Source organism: Sphaerodactylus townsendi, linkage group LG05 (assembly GCF_021028975.2).
Source record: "Sphaerodactylus townsendi isolate TG3544 linkage group LG05, MPM_Stown_v2.3, whole genome shotgun sequence".
Lineage (NCBI taxonomy): Eukaryota > Metazoa > Chordata > Lepidosauria > Squamata > Sphaerodactylidae > Sphaerodactylus > Sphaerodactylus townsendi.
In genome coordinates this window covers 78,853,058-78,881,017 of record NC_059429.1, presented here as the reverse complement: position 1 = coordinate 78,881,017, position 27,960 = coordinate 78,853,058, and the positions used below count along the sequence as shown (strand labels likewise).

At 88.5% G+C, this 27,960-nt stretch overlaps 1 protein-coding gene across 1 annotated transcript in view; it reads left to right on the top strand.

Annotated features, from left to right (window-relative positions):
• Positions 1 to 27,500, top strand: part of CACNA1S (calcium voltage-gated channel subunit alpha1 S) — a 99,992-nt gene extending 72,492 nt beyond the window's left edge. The window contains exon 33 of the mRNA XM_048497868.1: positions 26,917 to 27,500. Coding sequence (XP_048353825.1) covers positions 26,917 to 27,102 — 186 coding nt within the window. The 3' untranslated portion in view covers positions 27,103 to 27,500. The remainder of the gene's footprint in view (positions 1 to 26,916) is intronic.
• Positions 27,501 to 27,960: the final 460 nt, after the last annotated feature.

Genomic DNA, 27,960 nt, shown 5'->3' with positions numbered 1-27,960 from the left:
TCAAGCTGCATTTAGGGAACTGTGAGCAGTTCTGGAGGCCTCACTTCAAAGAGGATGTGGGCCGAATAGAACGAGTACAGAAGGCAGTGACAAGGATGATCAGGGGCCTGGTAACCAAGCCCTATTAGGAAAGATTGTGGGACTTAGGAATGTTGTCTGAAGAAGGGGAGGTTGAAAGGGGACATGATTGCTCTAAGTATTTGAAGGGCTGTCACTTAGTAGAGGGCAGGGAGCTGTTCTCCTCCAGCAGCAGAGGATAGGACTTGCAATAATGGTTTTAAATTGCAGATGGAAAGATACTGGTTGGATATTAGGAAAAAAATTACCGGAAGAGTTGTTCAATGGTCCTTCTTTCTCAGCTGCATAGCATTGCATCCCCTCACAAGAACCTAGATAACATTTCCCATGAGAGGACCCTTCAGGCAAGCCCGCAAGTGGCACTGCACAGATAAAAGGGAACGAAAGCAAACTCAGCAATGAAGGAATAAGAGGGGAAGTCCTCCTATGGATTAAAAACTGGTTGAGGAACAGGAAACAAAGGGTGGGTATAAACGGGAAGTTCTCGCAATGGAGAGATGTAGGGAGTGGTGTCCCCCAAGGATCCGTTTTGGGACCAGTGCTCTTTAACTTATTCATAAATGACCTGGAAGTAGGGGTGGGTAGCGTGGTGGCCAAGTTTGCAGATGTATTACCAAATTATGCGTATGTCCCACAAAGGACGCGTAAGAGCTCCAAGCAGACCTGGGATAAATTAGGTGAGTGGGCTACAGTTCGCAAACGCAGTTCCACGTAGCAAAATGTAAAGTGATGCACCCCCCCCCCACCCCCCCCCCCCCCCCCCCCCCCCCCCCCCCACCCCCCCCCCCCCCCCCCCCCCCCCCCCCCCACCCCCCCCCCCCCCCACCCCCCCCCCCCCCCACCCCCCCCCCCCCCCACCCCCCCCCCCCCCCACCCCCCCCCCCCCCCACCCCCCCCCCCCCCCACCCCCCCCCCCCCCCACCCCCCCCCCCCCCCACCCCCCCCCCCCCCCACCCCCCCCCCCCCCCACCCCCCCCCCCCCCCACCCCCCCCCCCCCCCACCCCCCCCCCCCCCCACCCCCCCCCCCCCCCACCCCCCCCCCCCCCCACCCCCCCCCCCCCCCACCCCCCCCCCCCCCCACCCCCCCCCCCCCCCACCCCCCCCCCCCCCCACCCCCCCCCCCCCCCACCCCCCCCCCCCCCCACCCCCCCCCCCCCCCACCCCCCCCCCCCCCCACCCCCCCCCCCCCCCACCCCCCCCCCCCCCCACCCCCCCCCCCCCCCACCCCCCCCCCCCCCCACCCCCCCCCCCCCCCACCCCCCCCCCCCCCCACCCCCCCCCCCCCCCACCCCCCCCCCCCCCCACCCCCCCCCCCCCCCACCCCCCCCCCCCCCCACCCCCCCCCCCCCCCACCCCCCCCCCCCCCCACCCCCCCCCCCCCCCACCCCCCCCCCCCCCCACCCCCCCCCCCCCCCACCCCCCCCCCCCCCCACCCCCCCCCCCCCCCACCCCCCCCCCCCCCCACCCCCCCCCCCCCCCACCCCCCCCCCCCCCCACCCCCCCCCCCCCCCACCCCCCCCCCCCCCCACCCCCCCCCCCCCCCACCCCCCCCCCCCCCCACCCCCCCCCCCCCCCACCCCCCCCCCCCCCCACCCCCCCCCCCCCCCACCCCCCCCCCCCCCCACCCCCCCCCCCCCCCACCCCCCCCCCCCCCCACCCCCCCCCCCCCCCACCCCCCCCCCCCCCCACCCCCCCCCCCCCCCACCCCCCCCCCCCCCCACCCCCCCCCCCCCCCACCCCCCCCCCCCCCCACCCCCCCCCCCCCCCACCCCCCCCCCCCCCCACCCCCCCCCCCCCCCACCCCCCCCCCCCCCCACCCCCCCCCCCCCCCACCCCCCCCCCCCCCCACCCCCCCCCCCCCCCACCCCCCCCCCCCCCCACCCCCCCCCCCCCCCACCCCCCCCCCCCCCCACCCCCCCCCCCCCCCACCCCCCCCCCCCCCCACCCCCCCCCCCCCCCACCCCCCCCCCCCCCCACCCCCCCCCCCCCCCACCCCCCCCCCCCCCCACCCCCCCCCCCCCCCACCCCCCCCCCCCCCCACCCCCCCCCCCCCCCACCCCCCCCCCCCCCCACCCCCCCCCCCCCCCACCCCCCCCCCCCCCCACCCCCCCCCCCCCCCACCCCCCCCCCCCCCCACCCCCCCCCCCCCCCACCCCCCCCCCCCCCCACCCCCCCCCCCCCCCACCCCCCCCCCCCCCCACCCCCCCCCCCCCCCACCCCCCCCCCCCCCCACCCCCCCCCCCCCCCACCCCCCCCCCCCCCCACCCCCCCCCCCCCCCACCCCCCCCCCCCCCCACCCCCCCCCCCCCCCACCCCCCCCCCCCCCCACCCCCCCCCCCCCCCACCCCCCCCCCCCCCCACCCCCCCCCCCCCCCACCCCCCCCCCCCCCCACCCCCCCCCCCCCCCACCCCCCCCCCCCCCCACCCCCCCCCCCCCCCACCCCCCCCCCCCCCCACCCCCCCCCCCCCCCACCCCCCCCCCCCCCCACCCCCCCCCCCCCCCACCCCCCCCCCCCCCCACCCCCCCCCCCCCCCACCCCCCCCCCCCCCCACCCCCCCCCCCCCCCACCCCCCCCCCCCCCCACCCCCCCCCCCCCCCACCCCCCCCCCCCCCCACCCCCCCCCCCCCCCACCCCCCCCCCCCCCCACCCCCCCCCCCCCCCACCCCCCCCCCCCCCCACCCCCCCCCCCCCCCACCCCCCCCCCCCCCCACCCCCCCCCCCCCCCACCCCCCCCCCCCCCCACCCCCCCCCCCCCCCACCCCCCCCCCCCCCCACCCCCCCCCCCCCCCACCCCCCCCCCCCCCCACCCCCCCCCCCCCCCACCCCCCCCCCCCCCCACCCCCCCCCCCCCCCACCCCCCCCCCCCCCCACCCCCCCCCCCCCCCACCCCCCCCCCCCCCCACCCCCCCCCCCCCCCACCCCCCCCCCCCCCCACCCCCCCCCCCCCCCACCCCCCCCCCCCCCCACCCCCCCCCCCCCCCACCCCCCCCCCCCCCCACCCCCCCCCCCCCCCACCCCCCCCCCCCCCCACCCCCCCCCCCCCCCACCCCCCCCCCCCCCCACCCCCCCCCCCCCCCACCCCCCCCCCCCCCCACCCCCCCCCCCCCCCACCCCCCCCCCCCCCCACCCCCCCCCCCCCCCACCCCCCCCCCCCCCCACCCCCCCCCCCCCCCACCCCCCCCCCCCCCCACCCCCCCCCCCCCCCACCCCCCCCCCCCCCCACCCCCCCCCCCCCCCACCCCCCCCCCCCCCCACCCCCCCCCCCCCCCACCCCCCCCCCCCCCCACCCCCCCCCCCCCCCACCCCCCCCCCCCCCCACCCCCCCCCCCCCCCACCCCCCCCCCCCCCCACCCCCCCCCCCCCCCACCCCCCCCCCCCCCCACCCCCCCCCCCCCCCACCCCCCCCCCCCCCCACCCCCCCCCCCCCCCACCCCCCCCCCCCCCCACCCCCCCCCCCCCCCACCCCCCCCCCCCCCCACCCCCCCCCCCCCCCACCCCCCCCCCCCCCCACCCCCCCCCCCCCCCACCCCCCCCCCCCCCCACCCCCCCCCCCCCCCACCCCCCCCCCCCCCCACCCCCCCCCCCCCCCACCCCCCCCCCCCCCCACCCCCCCCCCCCCCCACCCCCCCCCCCCCCCACCCCCCCCCCCCCCCACCCCCCCCCCCCCCCACCCCCCCCCCCCCCCACCCCCCCCCCCCCCCACCCCCCCCCCCCCCCACCCCCCCCCCCCCCCACCCCCCCCCCCCCCCACCCCCCCCCCCCCCCACCCCCCCCCCCCCCCACCCCCCCCCCCCCCCACCCCCCCCCCCCCCCACCCCCCCCCCCCCCCACCCCCCCCCCCCCCCACCCCCCCCCCCCCCCACCCCCCCCCCCCCCCACCCCCCCCCCCCCCCACCCCCCCCCCCCCCCACCCCCCCCCCCCCCCACCCCCCCCCCCCCCCACCCCCCCCCCCCCCCACCCCCCCCCCCCCCCACCCCCCCCCCCCCCCACCCCCCCCCCCCCCCACCCCCCCCCCCCCCCACCCCCCCCCCCCCCCACCCCCCCCCCCCCCCACCCCCCCCCCCCCCCACCCCCCCCCCCCCCCACCCCCCCCCCCCCCCACCCCCCCCCCCCCCCACCCCCCCCCCCCCCCACCCCCCCCCCCCCCCACCCCCCCCCCCCCCCACCCCCCCCCCCCCCCACCCCCCCCCCCCCCCACCCCCCCCCCCCCCCACCCCCCCCCCCCCCCACCCCCCCCCCCCCCCACCCCCCCCCCCCCCCACCCCCCCCCCCCCCCACCCCCCCCCCCCCCCACCCCCCCCCCCCCCCACCCCCCCCCCCCCCCACCCCCCCCCCCCCCCACCCCCCCCCCCCCCCACCCCCCCCCCCCCCCACCCCCCCCCCCCCCCACCCCCCCCCCCCCCCACCCCCCCCCCCCCCCACCCCCCCCCCCCCCCACCCCCCCCCCCCCCCACCCCCCCCCCCCCCCACCCCCCCCCCCCCCCACCCCCCCCCCCCCCCACCCCCCCCCCCCCCCACCCCCCCCCCCCCCCACCCCCCCCCCCCCCCACCCCCCCCCCCCCCCACCCCCCCCCCCCCCCACCCCCCCCCCCCCCCACCCCCCCCCCCCCCCACCCCCCCCCCCCCCCACCCCCCCCCCCCCCCACCCCCCCCCCCCCCCACCCCCCCCCCCCCCCACCCCCCCCCCCCCCCACCCCCCCCCCCCCCCACCCCCCCCCCCCCCCACCCCCCCCCCCCCCCACCCCCCCCCCCCCCCACCCCCCCCCCCCCCCACCCCCCCCCCCCCCCACCCCCCCCCCCCCCCACCCCCCCCCCCCCCCACCCCCCCCCCCCCCCACCCCCCCCCCCCCCCACCCCCCCCCCCCCCCACCCCCCCCCCCCCCCACCCCCCCCCCCCCCCACCCCCCCCCCCCCCCACCCCCCCCCCCCCCCACCCCCCCCCCCCCCCACCCCCCCCCCCCCCCACCCCCCCCCCCCCCCACCCCCCCCCCCCCCCACCCCCCCCCCCCCCCACCCCCCCCCCCCCCCACCCCCCCCCCCCCCCACCCCCCCCCCCCCCCACCCCCCCCCCCCCCCACCCCCCCCCCCCCCCACCCCCCCCCCCCCCCACCCCCCCCCCCCCCCACCCCCCCCCCCCCCCACCCCCCCCCCCCCCCACCCCCCCCCCCCCCCACCCCCCCCCCCCCCCACCCCCCCCCCCCCCCACCCCCCCCCCCCCCCACCCCCCCCCCCCCCCACCCCCCCCCCCCCCCACCCCCCCCCCCCCCCACCCCCCCCCCCCCCCACCCCCCCCCCCCCCCACCCCCCCCCCCCCCCACCCCCCCCCCCCCCCACCCCCCCCCCCCCCCACCCCCCCCCCCCCCCACCCCCCCCCCCCCCCACCCCCCCCCCCCCCCACCCCCCCCCCCCCCCACCCCCCCCCCCCCCCACCCCCCCCCCCCCCCACCCCCCCCCCCCCCCACCCCCCCCCCCCCCCACCCCCCCCCCCCCCCACCCCCCCCCCCCCCCACCCCCCCCCCCCCCCACCCCCCCCCCCCCCCACCCCCCCCCCCCCCCACCCCCCCCCCCCCCCACCCCCCCCCCCCCCCACCCCCCCCCCCCCCCACCCCCCCCCCCCCCCACCCCCCCCCCCCCCCACCCCCCCCCCCCCCCACCCCCCCCCCCCCCCACCCCCCCCCCCCCCCACCCCCCCCCCCCCCCACCCCCCCCCCCCCCCACCCCCCCCCCCCCCCACCCCCCCCCCCCCCCACCCCCCCCCCCCCCCACCCCCCCCCCCCCCCACCCCCCCCCCCCCCCACCCCCCCCCCCCCCCACCCCCCCCCCCCCCCACCCCCCCCCCCCCCCACCCCCCCCCCCCCCCACCCCCCCCCCCCCCCACCCCCCCCCCCCCCCACCCCCCCCCCCCCCCACCCCCCCCCCCCCCCACCCCCCCCCCCCCCCACCCCCCCCCCCCCCCACCCCCCCCCCCCCCCACCCCCCCCCCCCCCCACCCCCCCCCCCCCCCACCCCCCCCCCCCCCCACCCCCCCCCCCCCCCACCCCCCCCCCCCCCCACCCCCCCCCCCCCCCACCCCCCCCCCCCCCCACCCCCCCCCCCCCCCACCCCCCCCCCCCCCCACCCCCCCCCCCCCCCACCCCCCCCCCCCCCCACCCCCCCCCCCCCCCACCCCCCCCCCCCCCCACCCCCCCCCCCCCCCACCCCCCCCCCCCCCCACCCCCCCCCCCCCCCACCCCCCCCCCCCCCCACCCCCCCCCCCCCCCACCCCCCCCCCCCCCCACCCCCCCCCCCCCCCACCCCCCCCCCCCCCCACCCCCCCCCCCCCCCACCCCCCCCCCCCCCCACCCCCCCCCCCCCCCACCCCCCCCCCCCCCCACCCCCCCCCCCCCCCACCCCCCCCCCCCCCCACCCCCCCCCCCCCCCACCCCCCCCCCCCCCCACCCCCCCCCCCCCCCACCCCCCCCCCCCCCCACCCCCCCCCCCCCCCACCCCCCCCCCCCCCCACCCCCCCCCCCCCCCACCCCCCCCCCCCCCCACCCCCCCCCCCCCCCACCCCCCCCCCCCCCCACCCCCCCCCCCCCCCACCCCCCCCCCCCCCCACCCCCCCCCCCCCCCACCCCCCCCCCCCCCCACCCCCCCCCCCCCCCACCCCCCCCCCCCCCCACCCCCCCCCCCCCCCACCCCCCCCCCCCCCCACCCCCCCCCCCCCCCACCCCCCCCCCCCCCCACCCCCCCCCCCCCCCACCCCCCCCCCCCCCCACCCCCCCCCCCCCCCACCCCCCCCCCCCCCCACCCCCCCCCCCCCCCACCCCCCCCCCCCCCCACCCCCCCCCCCCCCCACCCCCCCCCCCCCCCACCCCCCCCCCCCCCCACCCCCCCCCCCCCCCACCCCCCCCCCCCCCCACCCCCCCCCCCCCCCACCCCCCCCCCCCCCCACCCCCCCCCCCCCCCACCCCCCCCCCCCCCCACCCCCCCCCCCCCCCACCCCCCCCCCCCCCCACCCCCCCCCCCCCCCACCCCCCCCCCCCCCCACCCCCCCCCCCCCCCACCCCCCCCCCCCCCCACCCCCCCCCCCCCCCACCCCCCCCCCCCCCCACCCCCCCCCCCCCCCACCCCCCCCCCCCCCCACCCCCCCCCCCCCCCACCCCCCCCCCCCCCCACCCCCCCCCCCCCCCACCCCCCCCCCCCCCCACCCCCCCCCCCCCCCACCCCCCCCCCCCCCCACCCCCCCCCCCCCCCACCCCCCCCCCCCCCCACCCCCCCCCCCCCCCACCCCCCCCCCCCCCCACCCCCCCCCCCCCCCACCCCCCCCCCCCCCCACCCCCCCCCCCCCCCACCCCCCCCCCCCCCCACCCCCCCCCCCCCCCACCCCCCCCCCCCCCCACCCCCCCCCCCCCCCACCCCCCCCCCCCCCCACCCCCCCCCCCCCCCACCCCCCCCCCCCCCCACCCCCCCCCCCCCCCACCCCCCCCCCCCCCCACCCCCCCCCCCCCCCACCCCCCCCCCCCCCCACCCCCCCCCCCCCCCACCCCCCCCCCCCCCCACCCCCCCCCCCCCCCACCCCCCCCCCCCCCCACCCCCCCCCCCCCCCACCCCCCCCCCCCCCCACCCCCCCCCCCCCCCACCCCCCCCCCCCCCCACCCCCCCCCCCCCCCACCCCCCCCCCCCCCCACCCCCCCCCCCCCCCACCCCCCCCCCCCCCCACCCCCCCCCCCCCCCACCCCCCCCCCCCCCCACCCCCCCCCCCCCCCACCCCCCCCCCCCCCCACCCCCCCCCCCCCCCACCCCCCCCCCCCCCCACCCCCCCCCCCCCCCACCCCCCCCCCCCCCCACCCCCCCCCCCCCCCACCCCCCCCCCCCCCCACCCCCCCCCCCCCCCACCCCCCCCCCCCCCCACCCCCCCCCCCCCCCACCCCCCCCCCCCCCCACCCCCCCCCCCCCCCACCCCCCCCCCCCCCCACCCCCCCCCCCCCCCACCCCCCCCCCCCCCCACCCCCCCCCCCCCCCACCCCCCCCCCCCCCCACCCCCCCCCCCCCCCACCCCCCCCCCCCCCCACCCCCCCCCCCCCCCACCCCCCCCCCCCCCCACCCCCCCCCCCCCCCACCCCCCCCCCCCCCCACCCCCCCCCCCCCCCACCCCCCCCCCCCCCCACCCCCCCCCCCCCCCACCCCCCCCCCCCCCCACCCCCCCCCCCCCCCACCCCCCCCCCCCCCCACCCCCCCCCCCCCCCACCCCCCCCCCCCCCCACCCCCCCCCCCCCCCACCCCCCCCCCCCCCCACCCCCCCCCCCCCCCACCCCCCCCCCCCCCCACCCCCCCCCCCCCCCACCCCCCCCCCCCCCCACCCCCCCCCCCCCCCACCCCCCCCCCCCCCCACCCCCCCCCCCCCCCACCCCCCCCCCCCCCCACCCCCCCCCCCCCCCACCCCCCCCCCCCCCCACCCCCCCCCCCCCCCACCCCCCCCCCCCCCCACCCCCCCCCCCCCCCACCCCCCCCCCCCCCCACCCCCCCCCCCCCCCACCCCCCCCCCCCCCCACCCCCCCCCCCCCCCACCCCCCCCCCCCCCCACCCCCCCCCCCCCCCACCCCCCCCCCCCCCCACCCCCCCCCCCCCCCACCCCCCCCCCCCCCCACCCCCCCCCCCCCCCACCCCCCCCCCCCCCCACCCCCCCCCCCCCCCACCCCCCCCCCCCCCCACCCCCCCCCCCCCCCACCCCCCCCCCCCCCCACCCCCCCCCCCCCCCACCCCCCCCCCCCCCCACCCCCCCCCCCCCCCACCCCCCCCCCCCCCCACCCCCCCCCCCCCCCACCCCCCCCCCCCCCCACCCCCCCCCCCCCCCACCCCCCCCCCCCCCCACCCCCCCCCCCCCCCACCCCCCCCCCCCCCCACCCCCCCCCCCCCCCACCCCCCCCCCCCCCCACCCCCCCCCCCCCCCACCCCCCCCCCCCCCCACCCCCCCCCCCCCCCACCCCCCCCCCCCCCCACCCCCCCCCCCCCCCACCCCCCCCCCCCCCCACCCCCCCCCCCCCCCACCCCCCCCCCCCCCCACCCCCCCCCCCCCCCACCCCCCCCCCCCCCCACCCCCCCCCCCCCCCACCCCCCCCCCCCCCCACCCCCCCCCCCCCCCACCCCCCCCCCCCCCCACCCCCCCCCCCCCCCACCCCCCCCCCCCCCCACCCCCCCCCCCCCCCACCCCCCCCCCCCCCCACCCCCCCCCCCCCCCACCCCCCCCCCCCCCCACCCCCCCCCCCCCCCACCCCCCCCCCCCCCCACCCCCCCCCCCCCCCACCCCCCCCCCCCCCCACCCCCCCCCCCCCCCACCCCCCCCCCCCCCCACCCCCCCCCCCCCCCACCCCCCCCCCCCCCCACCCCCCCCCCCCCCCACCCCCCCCCCCCCCCACCCCCCCCCCCCCCCACCCCCCCCCCCCCCCACCCCCCCCCCCCCCCACCCCCCCCCCCCCCCACCCCCCCCCCCCCCCACCCCCCCCCCCCCCCACCCCCCCCCCCCCCCACCCCCCCCCCCCCCCACCCCCCCCCCCCCCCACCCCCCCCCCCCCCCACCCCCCCCCCCCCCCACCCCCCCCCCCCCCCACCCCCCCCCCCCCCCACCCCCCCCCCCCCCCACCCCCCCCCCCCCCCACCCCCCCCCCCCCCCACCCCCCCCCCCCCCCACCCCCCCCCCCCCCCACCCCCCCCCCCCCCCACCCCCCCCCCCCCCCACCCCCCCCCCCCCCCACCCCCCCCCCCCCCCACCCCCCCCCCCCCCCACCCCCCCCCCCCCCCACCCCCCCCCCCCCCCACCCCCCCCCCCCCCCACCCCCCCCCCCCCCCACCCCCCCCCCCCCCCACCCCCCCCCCCCCCCACCCCCCCCCCCCCCCACCCCCCCCCCCCCCCACCCCCCCCCCCCCCCACCCCCCCCCCCCCCCACCCCCCCCCCCCCCCACCCCCCCCCCCCCCCACCCCCCCCCCCCCCCACCCCCCCCCCCCCCCACCCCCCCCCCCCCCCACCCCCCCCCCCCCCCACCCCCCCCCCCCCCCACCCCCCCCCCCCCCCACCCCCCCCCCCCCCCACCCCCCCCCCCCCCCACCCCCCCCCCCCCCCACCCCCCCCCCCCCCCACCCCCCCCCCCCCCCACCCCCCCCCCCCCCCACCCCCCCCCCCCCCCACCCCCCCCCCCCCCCACCCCCCCCCCCCCCCACCCCCCCCCCCCCCCACCCCCCCCCCCCCCCACCCCCCCCCCCCCCCACCCCCCCCCCCCCCCACCCCCCCCCCCCCCCACCCCCCCCCCCCCCCACCCCCCCCCCCCCCCACCCCCCCCCCCCCCCACCCCCCCCCCCCCCCACCCCCCCCCCCCCCCACCCCCCCCCCCCCCCACCCCCCCCCCCCCCCACCCCCCCCCCCCCCCACCCCCCCCCCCCCCCACCCCCCCCCCCCCCCACCCCCCCCCCCCCCCACCCCCCCCCCCCCCCACCCCCCCCCCCCCCCACCCCCCCCCCCCCCCACCCCCCCCCCCCCCCACCCCCCCCCCCCCCCACCCCCCCCCCCCCCCACCCCCCCCCCCCCCCACCCCCCCCCCCCCCCACCCCCCCCCCCCCCCACCCCCCCCCCCCCCCACCCCCCCCCCCCCCCACCCCCCCCCCCCCCCACCCCCCCCCCCCCCCACCCCCCCCCCCCCCCACCCCCCCCCCCCCCCACCCCCCCCCCCCCCCACCCCCCCCCCCCCCCACCCCCCCCCCCCCCCACCCCCCCCCCCCCCCACCCCCCCCCCCCCCCACCCCCCCCCCCCCCCACCCCCCCCCCCCCCCACCCCCCCCCCCCCCCACCCCCCCCCCCCCCCACCCCCCCCCCCCCCCACCCCCCCCCCCCCCCACCCCCCCCCCCCCCCACCCCCCCCCCCCCCCACCCCCCCCCCCCCCCACCCCCCCCCCCCCCCACCCCCCCCCCCCCCCACCCCCCCCCCCCCCCACCCCCCCCCCCCCCCACCCCCCCCCCCCCCCACCCCCCCCCCCCCCCACCCCCCCCCCCCCCCACCCCCCCCCCCCCCCACCCCCCCCCCCCCCCACCCCCCCCCCCCCCCACCCCCCCCCCCCCCCACCCCCCCCCCCCCCCACCCCCCCCCCCCCCCACCCCCCCCCCCCCCCACCCCCCCCCCCCCCCACCCCCCCCCCCCCCCACCCCCCCCCCCCCCCACCCCCCCCCCCCCCCACCCCCCCCCCCCCCCACCCCCCCCCCCCCCCACCCCCCCCCCCCCCCACCCCCCCCCCCCCCCACCCCCCCCCCCCCCCACCCCCCCCCCCCCCCACCCCCCCCCCCCCCCACCCCCCCCCCCCCCCACCCCCCCCCCCCCCCACCCCCCCCCCCCCCCACCCCCCCCCCCCCCCACCCCCCCCCCCCCCCACCCCCCCCCCCCCCCACCCCCCCCCCCCCCCACCCCCCCCCCCCCCCACCCCCCCCCCCCCCCACCCCCCCCCCCCCCCACCCCCCCCCCCCCCCACCCCCCCCCCCCCCCACCCCCCCCCCCCCCCACCCCCCCCCCCCCCCACCCCCCCCCCCCCCCACCCCCCCCCCCCCCCACCCCCCCCCCCCCCCACCCCCCCCCCCCCCCACCCCCCCCCCCCCCCACCCCCCCCCCCCCCCACCCCCCCCCCCCCCCACCCCCCCCCCCCCCCACCCCCCCCCCCCCCCACCCCCCCCCCCCCCCACCCCCCCCCCCCCCCACCCCCCCCCCCCCCCACCCCCCCCCCCCCCCACCCCCCCCCCCCCCCACCCCCCCCCCCCCCCACCCCCCCCCCCCCCCACCCCCCCCCCCCCCCACCCCCCCCCCCCCCCACCCCCCCCCCCCCCCACCCCCCCCCCCCCCCACCCCCCCCCCCCCCCACCCCCCCCCCCCCCCACCCCCCCCCCCCCCCACCCCCCCCCCCCCCCACCCCCCCCCCCCCCCACCCCCCCCCCCCCCCACCCCCCCCCCCCCCCACCCCCCCCCCCCCCCACCCCCCCCCCCCCCCACCCCCCCCCCCCCCCACCCCCCCCCCCCCCCACCCCCCCCCCCCCCCACCCCCCCCCCCCCCCACCCCCCCCCCCCCCCACCCCCCCCCCCCCCCACCCCCCCCCCCCCCCACCCCCCCCCCCCCCCACCCCCCCCCCCCCCCACCCCCCCCCCCCCCCACCCCCCCCCCCCCCCACCCCCCCCCCCCCCCACCCCCCCCCCCCCCCACCCCCCCCCCCCCCCACCCCCCCCCCCCCCCACCCCCCCCCCCCCCCACCCCCCCCCCCCCCCACCCCCCCCCCCCCCCACCCCCCCCCCCCCCCACCCCCCCCCCCCCCCACCCCCCCCCCCCCCCACCCCCCCCCCCCCCCACCCCCCCCCCCCCCCACCCCCCCCCCCCCCCACCCCCCCCCCCCCCCACCCCCCCCCCCCCCCACCCCCCCCCCCCCCCACCCCCCCCCCCCCCCACCCCCCCCCCCCCCCACCCCCCCCCCCCCCCACCCCCCCCCCCCCCCACCCCCCCCCCCCCCCACCCCCCCCCCCCCCCACCCCCCCCCCCCCCCACCCCCCCCCCCCCCCACCCCCCCCCCCCCCCACCCCCCCCCCCCCCCACCCCCCCCCCCCCCCACCCCCCCCCCCCCCCACCCCCCCCCCCCCCCACCCCCCCCCCCCCCCACCCCCCCCCCCCCCCACCCCCCCCCCCCCCCACCCCCCCCCCCCCCCACCCCCCCCCCCCCCCACCCCCCCCCCCCCCCACCCCCCCCCCCCCCCACCCCCCCCCCCCCCCACCCCCCCCCCCCCCCACCCCCCCCCCCCCCCACCCCCCCCCCCCCCCACCCCCCCCCCCCCCCACCCCCCCCCCCCCCCACCCCCCCCCCCCCCCACCCCCCCCCCCCCCCACCCCCCCCCCCCCCCACCCCCCCCCCCCCCCACCCCCCCCCCCCCCCACCCCCCCCCCCCCCCACCCCCCCCCCCCCCCACCCCCCCCCCCCCCCACCCCCCCCCCCCCCCACCCCCCCCCCCCCCCACCCCCCCCCCCCCCCACCCCCCCCCCCCCCCACCCCCCCCCCCCCCCACCCCCCCCCCCCCCCACCCCCCCCCCCCCCCACCCCCCCCCCCCCCCACCCCCCCCCCCCCCCACCCCCCCCCCCCCCCACCCCCCCCCCCCCCCACCCCCCCCCCCCCCCACCCCCCCCCCCCCCCACCCCCCCCCCCCCCCACCCCCCCCCCCCCCCACCCCCCCCCCCCCCCACCCCCCCCCCCCCCCACCCCCCCCCCCCCCCACCCCCCCCCCCCCCCACCCCCCCCCCCCCCCACCCCCCCCCCCCCCCACCCCCCCCCCCCCCCACCCCCCCCCCCCCCCACCCCCCCCCCCCCCCACCCCCCCCCCCCCCCACCCCCCCCCCCCCCCACCCCCCCCCCCCCCCACCCCCCCCCCCCCCCACCCCCCCCCCCCCCCACCCCCCCCCCCCCCCACCCCCCCCCCCCCCCACCCCCCCCCCCCCCCACCCCCCCCCCCCCCCACCCCCCCCCCCCCCCACCCCCCCCCCCCCCCACCCCCCCCCCCCCCCACCCCCCCCCCCCCCCACCCCCCCCCCCCCCCACCCCCCCCCCCCCCCACCCCCCCCCCCCCCCACCCCCCCCCCCCCCCACCCCCCCCCCCCCCCACCCCCCCCCCCCCCCACCCCCCCCCCCCCCCACCCCCCCCCCCCCCCACCCCCCCCCCCCCCCACCCCCCCCCCCCCCCACCCCCCCCCCCCCCCACCCCCCCCCCCCCCCACCCCCCCCCCCCCCCACCCCCCCCCCCCCCCACCCCCCCCCCCCCCCACCCCCCCCCCCCCCCACCCCCCCCCCCCCCCACCCCCCCCCCCCCCCACCCCCCCCCCCCCCCACCCCCCCCCCCCCCCACCCCCCCCCCCCCCCACCCCCCCCCCCCCCCACCCCCCCCCCCCCCCACCCCCCCCCCCCCCCACCCCCCCCCCCCCCCACCCCCCCCCCCCCCCACCCCCCCCCCCCCCCACCCCCCCCCCCCCCCACCCCCCCCCCCCCCCACCCCCCCCCCCCCCCACCCCCCCCCCCCCCCACCCCCCCCCCCCCCCACCCCCCCCCCCCCCCACCCCCCCCCCCCCCCACCCCCCCCCCCCCCCACCCCCCCCCCCCCCCACCCCCCCCCCCCCCCACCCCCCCCCCCCCCCACCCCCCCCCCCCCCCACCCCCCCCCCCCCCCACCCCCCCCCCCCCCCACCCCCCCCCCCCCCCACCCCCCCCCCCCCCCACCCCCCCCCCCCCCCACCCCCCCCCCCCCCCACCCCCCCCCCCCCCCACCCCCCCCCCCCCCCACCCCCCCCCCCCCCCACCCCCCCCCCCCCCCACCCCCCCCCCCCCCCACCCCCCCCCCCCCCCACCCCCCCCCCCCCCCACCCCCCCCCCCCCCCACCCCCCCCCCCCCCCACCCCCCCCCCCCCCCACCCCCCCCCCCCCCCACCCCCCCCCCCCCCCACCCCCCCCCCCCCCCACCCCCCCCCCCCCCCACCCCCCCCCCCCCCCACCCCCCCCCCCCCCCACCCCCCCCCCCCCCCACCCCCCCCCCCCCCCACCCCCCCCCCCCCCCACCCCCCCCCCCCCCCACCCCCCCCCCCCCCCACCCCCCCCCCCCCCCACCCCCCCCCCCCCCCACCCCCCCCCCCCCCCACCCCCCCCCCCCCCCACCCCCCCCCCCCCCCACCCCCCCCCCCCCCCACCCCCCCCCCCCCCCACCCCCCCCCCCCCCCACCCCCCCCCCCCCCCACCCCCCCCCCCCCCCACCCCCCCCCCCCCCCACCCCCCCCCCCCCCCACCCCCCCCCCCCCCCACCCCCCCCCCCCCCCACCCCCCCCCCCCCCCACCCCCCCCCCCCCCCACCCCCCCCCCCCCCCACCCCCCCCCCCCCCCACCCCCCCCCCCCCCCACCCCCCCCCCCCCCCACCCCCCCCCCCCCCCACCCCCCCCCCCCCCCACCCCCCCCCCCCCCCACCCCCCCCCCCCCCCACCCCCCCCCCCCCCCACCCCCCCCCCCCCCCACCCCCCCCCCCCCCCACCCCCCCCCCCCCCCACCCCCCCCCCCCCCCACCCCCCCCCCCCCCCACCCCCCCCCCCCCCCACCCCCCCCCCCCCCCACCCCCCCCCCCCCCCACCCCCCCCCCCCCCCACCCCCCCCCCCCCCCACCCCCCCCCCCCCCCACCCCCCCCCCCCCCCACCCCCCCCCCCCCCCACCCCCCCCCCCCCCCACCCCCCCCCCCCCCCACCCCCCCCCCCCCCCACCCCCCCCCCCCCCCACCCCCCCCCCCCCCCACCCCCCCCCCCCCCCACCCCCCCCCCCCCCCACCCCCCCCCCCCCCCACCCCCCCCCCCCCCCACCCCCCCCCCCCCCCACCCCCCCCCCCCCCCACCCCCCCCCCCCCCCACCCCCCCCCCCCCCCACCCCCCCCCCCCCCCACCCCCCCCCCCCCCCACCCCCCCCCCCCCCCACCCCCCCCCCCCCCCACCCCCCCCCCCCCCCACCCCCCCCCCCCCCCACCCCCCCCCCCCCCCACCCCCCCCCCCCCCCACCCCCCCCCCCCCCCACCCCCCCCCCCCCCCACCCCCCCCCCCCCCCACCCCCCCCCCCCCCCACCCCCCCCCCCCCCCACCCCCCCCCCCCCCCACCCCCCCCCCCCCCCACCCCCCCCCCCCCCCACCCCCCCCCCCCCCCACCCCCCCCCCCCCCCACCCCCCCCCCCCCCCACCCCCCCCCCCCCCCACCCCCCCCCCCCCCCACCCCCCCCCCCCCCCACCCCCCCCCCCCCCCACCCCCCCCCCCCCCCACCCCCCCCCCCCCCCACCCCCCCCCCCCCCCACCCCCCCCCCCCCCCACCCCCCCCCCCCCCCACCCCCCCCCCCCCCCACCCCCCCCCCCCCCCACCCCCCCCCCCCCCCACCCCCCCCCCCCCCCACCCCCCCCCCCCCCCACCCCCCCCCCCCCCCACCCCCCCCCCCCCCCACCCCCCCCCCCCCCCACCCCCCCCCCCCCCCACCCCCCCCCCCCCCCACCCCCCCCCCCCCCCACCCCCCCCCCCCCCCACCCCCCCCCCCCCCCACCCCCCCCCCCCCCCACCCCCCCCCCCCCCCACCCCCCCCCCCCCCCACCCCCCCCCCCCCCCACCCCCCCCCCCCCCCACCCCCCCCCCCCCCCACCCCCCCCCCCCCCCACCCCCCCCCCCCCCCACCCCCCCCCCCCCCCACCCCCCCCCCCCCCCACCCCCCCCCCCCCCCACCCCCCCCCCCCCCCACCCCCCCCCCCCCCCACCCCCCCCCCCCCCCACCCCCCCCCCCCCCCACCCCCCCCCCCCCCCACCCCCCCCCCCCCCCACCCCCCCCCCCCCCCACCCCCCCCCCCCCCCACCCCCCCCCCCCCCCACCCCCCCCCCCCCCCACCCCCCCCCCCCCCCACCCCCCCCCCCCCCCACCCCCCCCCCCCCCCACCCCCCCCCCCCCCCACCCCCCCCCCCCCCCACCCCCCCCCCCCCCCACCCCCCCCCCCCCCCACCCCCCCCCCCCCCCACCCCCCCCCCCCCCCACCCCCCCCCCCCCCCACCCCCCCCCCCCCCCACCCCCCCCCCCCCCCACCCCCCCCCCCCCCCACCCCCCCCCCCCCCCACCCCCCCCCCCCCCCACCCCCCCCCCCCCCCACCCCCCCCCCCCCCCACCCCCCCCCCCCCCCACCCCCCCCCCCCCCCACCCCCCCCCCCCCCCACCCCCCCCCCCCCCCACCCCCCCCCCCCCCCACCCCCCCCCCCCCCCACCCCCCCCCCCCCCCACCCCCCCCCCCCCCCACCCCCCCCCCCCCCCACCCCCCCCCCCCCCCACCCCCCCCCCCCCCCACCCCCCCCCCCCCCCACCCCCCCCCCCCCCCACCCCCCCCCCCCCCCACCCCCCCCCCCCCCCACCCCCCCCCCCCCCCACCCCCCCCCCCCCCCACCCCCCCCCCCCCCCACCCCCCCCCCCCCCCACCCCCCCCCCCCCCCACCCCCCCCCCCCCCCACCCCCCCCCCCCCCCACCCCCCCCCCCCCCCACCCCCCCCCCCCCCCACCCCCCCCCCCCCCCACCCCCCCCCCCCCCCACCCCCCCCCCCCCCCACCCCCCCCCCCCCCCACCCCCCCCCCCCCCCACCCCCCCCCCCCCCCACCCCCCCCCCCCCCCACCCCCCCCCCCCCCCACCCCCCCCCCCCCCCACCCCCCCCCCCCCCCACCCCCCCCCCCCCCCACCCCCCCCCCCCCCCACCCCCCCCCCCCCCCACCCCCCCCCCCCCCCACCCCCCCCCCCCCCCACCCCCCCCCCCCCCCACCCCCCCCCCCCCCCACCCCCCCCCCCCCCCACCCCCCCCCCCCCCCACCCCCCCCCCCCCCCACCCCCCCCCCCCCCCACCCCCCCCCCCCCCCACCCCCCCCCCCCCCCACCCCCCCCCCCCCCCACCCCCCCCCCCCCCCACCCCCCCCCCCCCCCACCCCCCCCCCCCCCCACCCCCCCCCCCCCCCACCCCCCCCCCCCCCCACCCCCCCCCCCCCCCACCCCCCCCCCCCCCCACCCCCCCCCCCCCCCACCCCCCCCCCCCCCCACCCCCCCCCCCCCCCACCCCCCCCCCCCCCCACCCCCCCCCCCCCCCACCCCCCCCCCCCCCCACCCCCCCCCCCCCCCACCCCCCCCCCCCCCCACCCCCCCCCCCCCCCACCCCCCCCCCCCCCCACCCCCCCCCCCCCCCACCCCCCCCCCCCCCCACCCCCCCCCCCCCCCACCCCCCCCCCCCCCCACCCCCCCCCCCCCCCACCCCCCCCCCCCCCCACCCCCCCCCCCCCCCACCCCCCCCCCCCCCCACCCCCCCCCCCCCCCACCCCCCCCCCCCCCCACCCCCCCCCCCCCCCACCCCCCCCCCCCCCCACCCCCCCCCCCCCCCACCCCCCCCCCCCCCCACCCCCCCCCCCCCCCACCCCCCCCCCCCCCCACCCCCCCCCCCCCCCACCCCCCCCCCCCCCCACCCCCCCCCCCCCCCACCCCCCCCCCCCCCCACCCCCCCCCCCCCCCACCCCCCCCCCCCCCCACCCCCCCCCCCCCCCACCCCCCCCCCCCCCCACCCCCCCCCCCCCCCACCCCCCCCCCCCCCCACCCCCCCCCCCCCCCACCCCCCCCCCCCCCCACCCCCCCCCCCCCCCACCCCCCCCCCCCCCCACCCCCCCCCCCCCCCACCCCCCCCCCCCCCCACCCCCCCCCCCCCCCACCCCCCCCCCCCCCCACCCCCCCCCCCCCCCACCCCCCCCCCCCCCCACCCCCCCCCCCCCCCACCCCCCCCCCCCCCCACCCCCCCCCCCCCCCACCCCCCCCCCCCCCCACCCCCCCCCCCCCCCACCCCCCCCCCCCCCCACCCCCCCCCCCCCCCACCCCCCCCCCCCCCCACCCCCCCCCCCCCCCACCCCCCCCCCCCCCCACCCCCCCCCCCCCCCACCCCCCCCCCCCCCCACCCCCCCCCCCCCCCACCCCCCCCCCCCCCCACCCCCCCCCCCCCCCACCCCCCCCCCCCCCCACCCCCCCCCCCCCCCACCCCCCCCCCCCCCCACCCCCCCCCCCCCCCACCCCCCCCCCCCCCCACCCCCCCCCCCCCCCACCCCCCCCCCCCCCCACCCCCCCCCCCCCCCACCCCCCCCCCCCCCCACCCCCCCCCCCCCCCACCCCCCCCCCCCCCCACCCCCCCCCCCCCCCACCCCCCCCCCCCCCCACCCCCCCCCCCCCCCACCCCCCCCCCCCCCCACCCCCCCCCCCCCCCACCCCCCCCCCCCCCCACCCCCCCCCCCCCCCACCCCCCCCCCCCCCCACCCCCCCCCCCCCCCACCCCCCCCCCCCCCCACCCCCCCCCCCCCCCACCCCCCCCCCCCCCCACCCCCCCCCCCCCCCACCCCCCCCCCCCCCCACCCCCCCCCCCCCCCACCCCCCCCCCCCCCCACCCCCCCCCCCCCCCACCCCCCCCCCCCCCCACCCCCCCCCCCCCCCACCCCCCCCCCCCCCCACCCCCCCCCCCCCCCACCCCCCCCCCCCCCCACCCCCCCCCCCCCCCACCCCCCCCCCCCCCCACCCCCCCCCCCCCCCACCCCCCCCCCCCCCCACCCCCCCCCCCCCCCACCCCCCCCCCCCCCCACCCCCCCCCCCCCCCACCCCCCCCCCCCCCCACCCCCCCCCCCCCCCACCCCCCCCCCCCCCCACCCCCCCCCCCCCCCACCCCCCCCCCCCCCCACCCCCCCCCCCCCCCACCCCCCCCCCCCCCCACCCCCCCCCCCCCCCACCCCCCCCCCCCCCCACCCCCCCCCCCCCCCACCCCCCCCCCCCCCCACCCCCCCCCCCCCCCACCCCCCCCCCCCCCCACCCCCCCCCCCCCCCACCCCCCCCCCCCCCCACCCCCCCCCCCCCCCACCCCCCCCCCCCCCCACCCCCCCCCCCCCCCACCCCCCCCCCCCCCCACCCCCCCCCCCCCCCACCCCCCCCCCCCCCCACCCCCCCCCCCCCCCACCCCCCCCCCCCCCCACCCCCCCCCCCCCCCACCCCCCCCCCCCCCCACCCCCCCCCCCCCCCACCCCCCCCCCCCCCCACCCCCCCCCCCCCCCACCCCCCCCCCCCCCCACCCCCCCCCCCCCCCACCCCCCCCCCCCCCCACCCCCCCCCCCCCCCACCCCCCCCCCCCCCCACCCCCCCCCCCCCCCACCCCCCCCCCCCCCCACCCCCCCCCCCCCCCACCCCCCCCCCCCCCCACCCCCCCCCCCCCCCACCCCCCCCCCCCCCCACCCCCCCCCCCCCCCACCCCCCCCCCCCCCCACCCCCCCCCCCCCCCACCCCCCCCCCCCCCCACCCCCCCCCCCCCCCACCCCCCCCCCCCCCCACCCCCCCCCCCCCCCACCCCCCCCCCCCCCCACCCCCCCCCCCCCCCACCCCCCCCCCCCCCCACCCCCCCCCCCCCCCACCCCCCCCCCCCCCCACCCCCCCCCCCCCCCACCCCCCCCCCCCCCCACCCCCCCCCCCCCCCACCCCCCCCCCCCCCCACCCCCCCCCCCCCCCACCCCCCCCCCCCCCCACCCCCCCCCCCCCCCACCCCCCCCCCCCCCCACCCCCCCCCCCCCCCACCCCCCCCCCCCCCCACCCCCCCCCCCCCCCACCCCCCCCCCCCCCCACCCCCCCCCCCCCCCACCCCCCCCCCCCCCCACCCCCCCCCCCCCCCACCCCCCCCCCCCCCCACCCCCCCCCCCCCCCACCCCCCCCCCCCCCCACCCCCCCCCCCCCCCACCCCCCCCCCCCCCCACCCCCCCCCCCCCCCACCCCCCCCCCCCCCCACCCCCCCCCCCCCCCACCCCCCCCCCCCCCCACCCCCCCCCCCCCCCACCCCCCCCCCCCCCCACCCCCCCCCCCCCCCACCCCCCCCCCCCCCCACCCCCCCCCCCCCCCACCCCCCCCCCCCCCCACCCCCCCCCCCCCCCACCCCCCCCCCCCCCCACCCCCCCCCCCCCCCACCCCCCCCCCCCCCCACCCCCCCCCCCCCCCACCCCCCCCCCCCCCCACCCCCCCCCCCCCCCACCCCCCCCCCCCCCCACCCCCCCCCCCCCCCACCCCCCCCCCCCCCCACCCCCCCCCCCCCCCACCCCCCCCCCCCCCCACCCCCCCCCCCCCCCACCCCCCCCCCCCCCCACCCCCCCCCCCCCCCACCCCCCCCCCCCCCCACCCCCCCCCCCCCCCACCCCCCCCCCCCCCCACCCCCCCCCCCCCCCACCCCCCCCCCCCCCCACCCCCCCCCCCCCCCACCCCCCCCCCCCCCCACCCCCCCCCCCCCCCACCCCCCCCCCCCCCCACCCCCCCCCCCCCCCACCCCCCCCCCCCCCCACCCCCCCCCCCCCCCACCCCCCCCCCCCCCCACCCCCCCCCCCCCCCACCCCCCCCCCCCCCCACCCCCCCCCCCCCCCACCCCCCCCCCCCCCCACCCCCCCCCCCCCCCACCCCCCCCCCCCCCCACCCCCCCCCCCCCCCACCCCCCCCCCCCCCCACCCCCCCCCCCCCCCACCCCCCCCCCCCCCCACCCCCCCCCCCCCCCACCCCCCCCCCCCCCCACCCCCCCCCCCCCCCACCCCCCCCCCCCCCCACCCCCCCCCCCCCCCACCCCCCCCCCCCCCCACCCCCCCCCCCCCCCACCCCCCCCCCCCCCCACCCCCCCCCCCCCCCACCCCCCCCCCCCCCCACCCCCCCCCCCCCCCACCCCCCCCCCCCCCCACCCCCCCCCCCCCCCACCCCCCCCCCCCCCCACCCCCCCCCCCCCCCACCCCCCCCCCCCCCCACCCCCCCCCCCCCCCACCCCCCCCCCCCCCCACCCCCCCCCCCCCCCACCCCCCCCCCCCCCCACCCCCCCCCCCCCCCACCCCCCCCCCCCCCCACCCCCCCCCCCCCCCACCCCCCCCCCCCCCCACCCCCCCCCCCCCCCACCCCCCCCCCCCCCCACCCCCCCCCCCCCCCACCCCCCCCCCCCCCCACCCCCCCCCCCCCCCACCCCCCCCCCCCCCCACCCCCCCCCCCCCCCACCCCCCCCCCCCCCCACCCCCCCCCCCCCCCACCCCCCCCCCCCCCCACCCCCCCCCCCCCCCACCCCCCCCCCCCCCCACCCCCCCCCCCCCCCACCCCCCCCCCCCCCCACCCCCCCCCCCCCCCACCCCCCCCCCCCCCCACCCCCCCCCCCCCCCACCCCCCCCCCCCCCCACCCCCCCCCCCCCCCACCCCCCCCCCCCCCCACCCCCCCCCCCCCCCACCCCCCCCCCCCCCCACCCCCCCCCCCCCCCACCCCCCCCCCCCCCCACCCCCCCCCCCCCCCACCCCCCCCCCCCCCCACCCCCCCCCCCCCCCACCCCCCCCCCCCCCCACCCCCCCCCCCCCCCACCCCCCCCCCCCCCCACCCCCCCCCCCCCCCACCCCCCCCCCCCCCCACCCCCCCCCCCCCCCACCCCCCCCCCCCCCCACCCCCCCCCCCCCCCACCCCCCCCCCCCCCCACCCCCCCCCCCCCCCACCCCCCCCCCCCCCCACCCCCCCCCCCCCCCACCCCCCCCCCCCCCCACCCCCCCCCCCCCCCACCCCCCCCCCCCCCCACCCCCCCCCCCCCCCACCCCCCCCCCCCCCCACCCCCCCCCCCCCCCACCCCCCCCCCCCCCCACCCCCCCCCCCCCCCACCCCCCCCCCCCCCCACCCCCCCCCCCCCCCACCCCCCCCCCCCCCCACCCCCCCCCCCCCCCACCCCCCCCCCCCCCCACCCCCCCCCCCCCCCACCCCCCCCCCCCCCCACCCCCCCCCCCCCCCACCCCCCCCCCCCCCCACCCCCCCCCCCCCCCACCCCCCCCCCCCCCCACCCCCCCCCCCCCCCACCCCCCCCCCCCCCCACCCCCCCCCCCCCCCACCCCCCCCCCCCCCCACCCCCCCCCCCCCCCACCCCCCCCCCCCCCCACCCCCCCCCCCCCCCACCCCCCCCCCCCCCCACCCCCCCCCCCCCCCACCCCCCCCCCCCCCCACCCCCCCCCCCCCCCACCCCCCCCCCCCCCCACCCCCCCCCCCCCCCACCCCCCCCCCCCCCCACCCCCCCCCCCCCCCACCCCCCCCCCCCCCCACCCCCCCCCCCCCCCACCCCCCCCCCCCCCCACCCCCCCCCCCCCCCACCCCCCCCCCCCCCCACCCCCCCCCCCCCCCACCCCCCCCCCCCCCCACCCCCCCCCCCCCCCACCCCCCCCCCCCCCCACCCCCCCCCCCCCCCACCCCCCCCCCCCCCCACCCCCCCCCCCCCCCACCCCCCCCCCCCCCCACCCCCCCCCCCCCCCACCCCCCCCCCCCCCCACCCCCCCCCCCCCCCACCCCCCCCCCCCCCCACCCCCCCCCCCCCCCACCCCCCCCCCCCCCCACCCCCCCCCCCCCCCACCCCCCCCCCCCCCCACCCCCCCCCCCCCCCACCCCCCCCCCCCCCCACCCCCCCCCCCCCCCACCCCCCCCCCCCCCCACCCCCCCCCCCCCCCACCCCCCCCCCCCCCCACCCCCCCCCCCCCCCACCCCCCCCCCCCCCCACCCCCCCCCCCCCCCACCCCCCCCCCCCCCCACCCCCCCCCCCCCCCACCCCCCCCCCCCCCCACCCCCCCCCCCCCCCACCCCCCCCCCCCCCCACCCCCCCCCCCCCCCACCCCCCCCCCCCCCCACCCCCCCCCCCCCCCACCCCCCCCCCCCCCCACCCCCCCCCCCCCCCACCCCCCCCCCCCCCCACCCCCCCCCCCCCCCACCCCCCCCCCCCCCCACCCCCCCCCCCCCCCACCCCCCCCCCCCCCCACCCCCCCCCCCCCCCACCCCCCCCCCCCCCCACCCCCCCCCCCCCCCACCCCCCCCCCCCCCCACCCCCCCCCCCCCCCACCCCCCCCCCCCCCCACCCCCCCCCCCCCCCACCCCCCCCCCCCCCCACCCCCCCCCCCCCCCACCCCCCCCCCCCCCCACCCCCCCCCCCCCCCACCCCCCCCCCCCCCCACCCCCCCCCCCCCCCACCCCCCCCCCCCCCCACCCCCCCCCCCCCCCACCCCCCCCCCCCCCCACCCCCCCCCCCCCCCACCCCCCCCCCCCCCCACCCCCCCCCCCCCCCACCCCCCCCCCCCCCCACCCCCCCCCCCCCCCACCCCCCCCCCCCCCCACCCCCCCCCCCCCCCACCCCCCCCCCCCCCCACCCCCCCCCCCCCCCACCCCCCCCCCCCCCCACCCCCCCCCCCCCCCACCCCCCCCCCCCCCCACCCCCCCCCCCCCCCACCCCCCCCCCCCCCCACCCCCCCCCCCCCCCACCCCCCCCCCCCCCCACCCCCCCCCCCCCCCACCCCCCCCCCCCCCCACCCCCCCCCCCCCCCACCCCCCCCCCCCCCCACCCCCCCCCCCCCCCACCCCCCCCCCCCCCCACCCCCCCCCCCCCCCACCCCCCCCCCCCCCCACCCCCCCCCCCCCCCACCCCCCCCCCCCCCCACCCCCCCCCCCCCCCACCCCCCCCCCCCCCCACCCCCCCCCCCCCCCACCCCCCCCCCCCCCCACCCCCCCCCCCCCCCACCCCCCCCCCCCCCCACCCCCCCCCCCCCCCACCCCCCCCCCCCCCCACCCCCCCCCCCCCCCACCCCCCCCCCCCCCCACCCCCCCCCCCCCCCACCCCCCCCCCCCCCCACCCCCCCCCCCCCCCACCCCCCCCCCCCCCCACCCCCCCCCCCCCCCACCCCCCCCCCCCCCCACCCCCCCCCCCCCCCACCCCCCCCCCCCCCCACCCCCCCCCCCCCCCACCCCCCCCCCCCCCCACCCCCCCCCCCCCCCACCCCCCCCCCCCCCCACCCCCCCCCCCCCCCACCCCCCCCCCCCCCCACCCCCCCCCCCCCCCACCCCCCCCCCCCCCCACCCCCCCCCCCCCCCACCCCCCCCCCCCCCCACCCCCCCCCCCCCCCACCCCCCCCCCCCCCCACCCCCCCCCCCCCCCACCCCCCCCCCCCCCCACCCCCCCCCCCCCCCACCCCCCCCCCCCCCCACCCCCCCCCCCCCCCACCCCCCCCCCCCCCCACCCCCCCCCCCCCCCACCCCCCCCCCCCCCCACCCCCCCCCCCCCCCACCCCCCCCCCCCCCCACCCCCCCCCCCCCCCACCCCCCCCCCCCCCCACCCCCCCCCCCCCCCACCCCCCCCCCCCCCCACCCCCCCCCCCCCCCACCCCCCCCCCCCCCCACCCCCCCCCCCCCCCACCCCCCCCCCCCCCCACCCCCCCCCCCCCCCACCCCCCCCCCCCCCCACCCCCCCCCCCCCCCACCCCCCCCCCCCCCCACCCCCCCCCCCCCCCACCCCCCCCCCCCCCCACCCCCCCCCCCCCCCACCCCCCCCCCCCCCCACCCCCCCCCCCCCCCACCCCCCCCCCCCCCCACCCCCCCCCCCCCCCACCCCCCCCCCCCCCCACCCCCCCCCCCCCCCACCCCCCCCCCCCCCCACCCCCCCCCCCCCCCACCCCCCCCCCCCCCCACCCCCCCCCCCCCCCACCCCCCCCCCCCCCCACCCCCCCCCCCCCCCACCCCCCCCCCCCCCCACCCCCCCCCCCCCCCACCCCCCCCCCCCCCCACCCCCCCCCCCCCCCACCCCCCCCCCCCCCCACCCCCCCCCCCCCCCACCCCCCCCCCCCCCCACCCCCCCCCCCCCCCACCCCCCCCCCCCCCCACCCCCCCCCCCCCCCACCCCCCCCCCCCCCCACCCCCCCCCCCCCCCACCCCCCCCCCCCCCCACCCCCCCCCCCCCCCACCCCCCCCCCCCCCCACCCCCCCCCCCCCCCACCCCCCCCCCCCCCCACCCCCCCCCCCCCCCACCCCCCCCCCCCCCCACCCCCCCCCCCCCCCACCCCCCCCCCCCCCCACCCCCCCCCCCCCCCACCCCCCCCCCCCCCCACCCCCCCCCCCCCCCACCCCCCCCCCCCCCCACCCCCCCCCCCCCCCACCCCCCCCCCCCCCCACCCCCCCCCCCCCCCACCCCCCCCCCCCCCCACCCCCCCCCCCCCCCACCCCCCCCCCCCCCCACCCCCCCCCCCCCCCACCCCCCCCCACCCCCACCCCCCCCCCCCCCCACCCCCCCCCCCCCCCACCCCCCCCCCCCCCCACCCCCCCCCCCCCCCACCCCCCCCCCCCCACTACCCACCCCTACTTCCAGGTGTTATGAATAGGTTAAAAGGCACTGGTCCCAAAAGCGGATCCTTGGGGGACGCACTCCCGACATCTCTCCATTGTGAGAACTTCCCATTTTACACCCACTCTTTTGTTTCCTGTTTCTCAAGCGGTTTTAGAAATCCCGCCGGGAGGACTTCCCCTCGCTATTCCTTCAGTGCTGAGTTTTCTCAACAGTCTCTGGTGAGGAACTTTGTCAAAAGCCTTGTGGAAATCCAAGTAGACAATGTCCGCCGGTTCACCCCTGTCCACATGCCTGTTTACACCCTCAAAGAACTCTAGTAAGTTTGTAAGACAGGATTTGCCTCTGCAAAAGCCATGCTGACTCTTTCTCAGCAGGTCTTGCTTTTCTACATGTCTTATAATTTTATCTTTAATGATAGATTCTACTAATTTACCAGGAACAGATGTCAAACTGACTGGCCTGTAATTTCCCGGGTCCCCCCTAGATCCTTTCTTAAAGATTGGTGTGACATTGGCCATCTTCCAGTCTTCAGGGATGGAGCCTGATTTCAGGGATAAGTTGCATATTAAAGTTGCATATTAAATTGCATATTTTGGCTTGGGAGGCATTGGACAGGCCAGAACGGTGAGGTGGGGAAAATACAAAAGTTCTGCCCCACATCTGCTCCTGTGGTTTTTTCACAGCACTGGGGTTGCACAGGGGTATTTAAAAAGTGCCGCCTTGCTAGCGATTTCTGAAATTTATGGAGCAAAGGCAATACCGCGGGGCAGCACCAAGGCCACACCGGGACTGACATGATGCAGCTCCAGGAGCCGTGACAAACCATCGAATGCACAGGTATATTCCCCATGCTCACACTGGTGCAATGTAGCCATGAAAAACAGCCCTTTGTCTATAAATTGACCTGAGGAAGACAAAATGCAGCATCTGAGCAGGTGAAGAGTCAACTGCTAAAAGTCTAGCTCTGTGCAATTTTTCTTCGACATTGAAGCATCCACTGAGGTTTGAAGCAGAGCAAATAAGCATCTGACTGCACTGGCTGAGACTGAAAAGAGTCCTTTCTAAGTCTGTTGTACATCTTAACTTCCATTTCCTTTGTTACAGGCTCTAATCTCTGGGGGACTCAGCTGCCTTGTCAAAGACAGTTCATTTCTGAAATTGGTGCGAGATGAGATGGCTGCTGCCCTCCAGATGGAGTTGACAGAAGTGGAGGATGTTGCAGCAATGTTGTTGAAGACAAAAGAAAGTTTGGCTGGCTCTTTGGAGGCTACTTTGGATACCAGACTGTGAGATGTTTCCCCTTAGTCTCCCCCACCCCCGATGAGCTGCTATATAAGGTTGCCTGTTTTCAGGTGGTTACTAGGAAAAAACTGCACTGCCTACACAGACAGGCTTCTCTGAAACATGACAGGGACACAGAAGAGATAGCAGAGGGCAAAATTATTTTCCTTGGTTGTCCAAAGAAGAGAAATTAGAAATGGGTCTTCCAGGCTGTTTCACACAGGTGGAGATAGTACTACTCAGCAAATCTCTCTACTTTCATGAGCTAAATAGGATAAATTTTCCTAAAGAGGTATCCATGTTCCCTTCTAGCTCATTTATTTTCTCTAGCACCATGGCAAATATCTCAAAAAAGTGCTTGTAATAAAAGTGTTTTTAACTTTTAATAAACTGGAAGAACCAAGAAAGATGATCAGCTCTGTTTGATGTGTACATACAGTGGGTGTCAAGGGCTTCTTCTGCTAAATGTTACACAGACCCTCCTCCAATGAATCTGTCTAAATGATTATGAAAGGATGCTGTCAAGTGCAAGGTATCCAGGTTGGTAGCACCGAGAAATCATTTTTATTTATCCTGTATATATTTTACAATATATATCCATCTGAATTTCTAATCCACCCCATTCTTTGAGCTCACAGTGGTTTATAATTTAATAATACAATTAAGCAATTAACTGTGCTAGGATATCCCATGTGTTAAAAAAGCAAGCCCAACAAATACTTTGGAAAGATGCTATAGGGACTTGGTGAGTTGGGGGTATTCTCAAAGTCAGACGTACTTCATACACACTCTAACTTCCTCATGGGGTGGCTATATCTGTCTATTGTGTTGGTAGTTATGGGCTGCTTCCTTCCGTGTAGCTCTTGT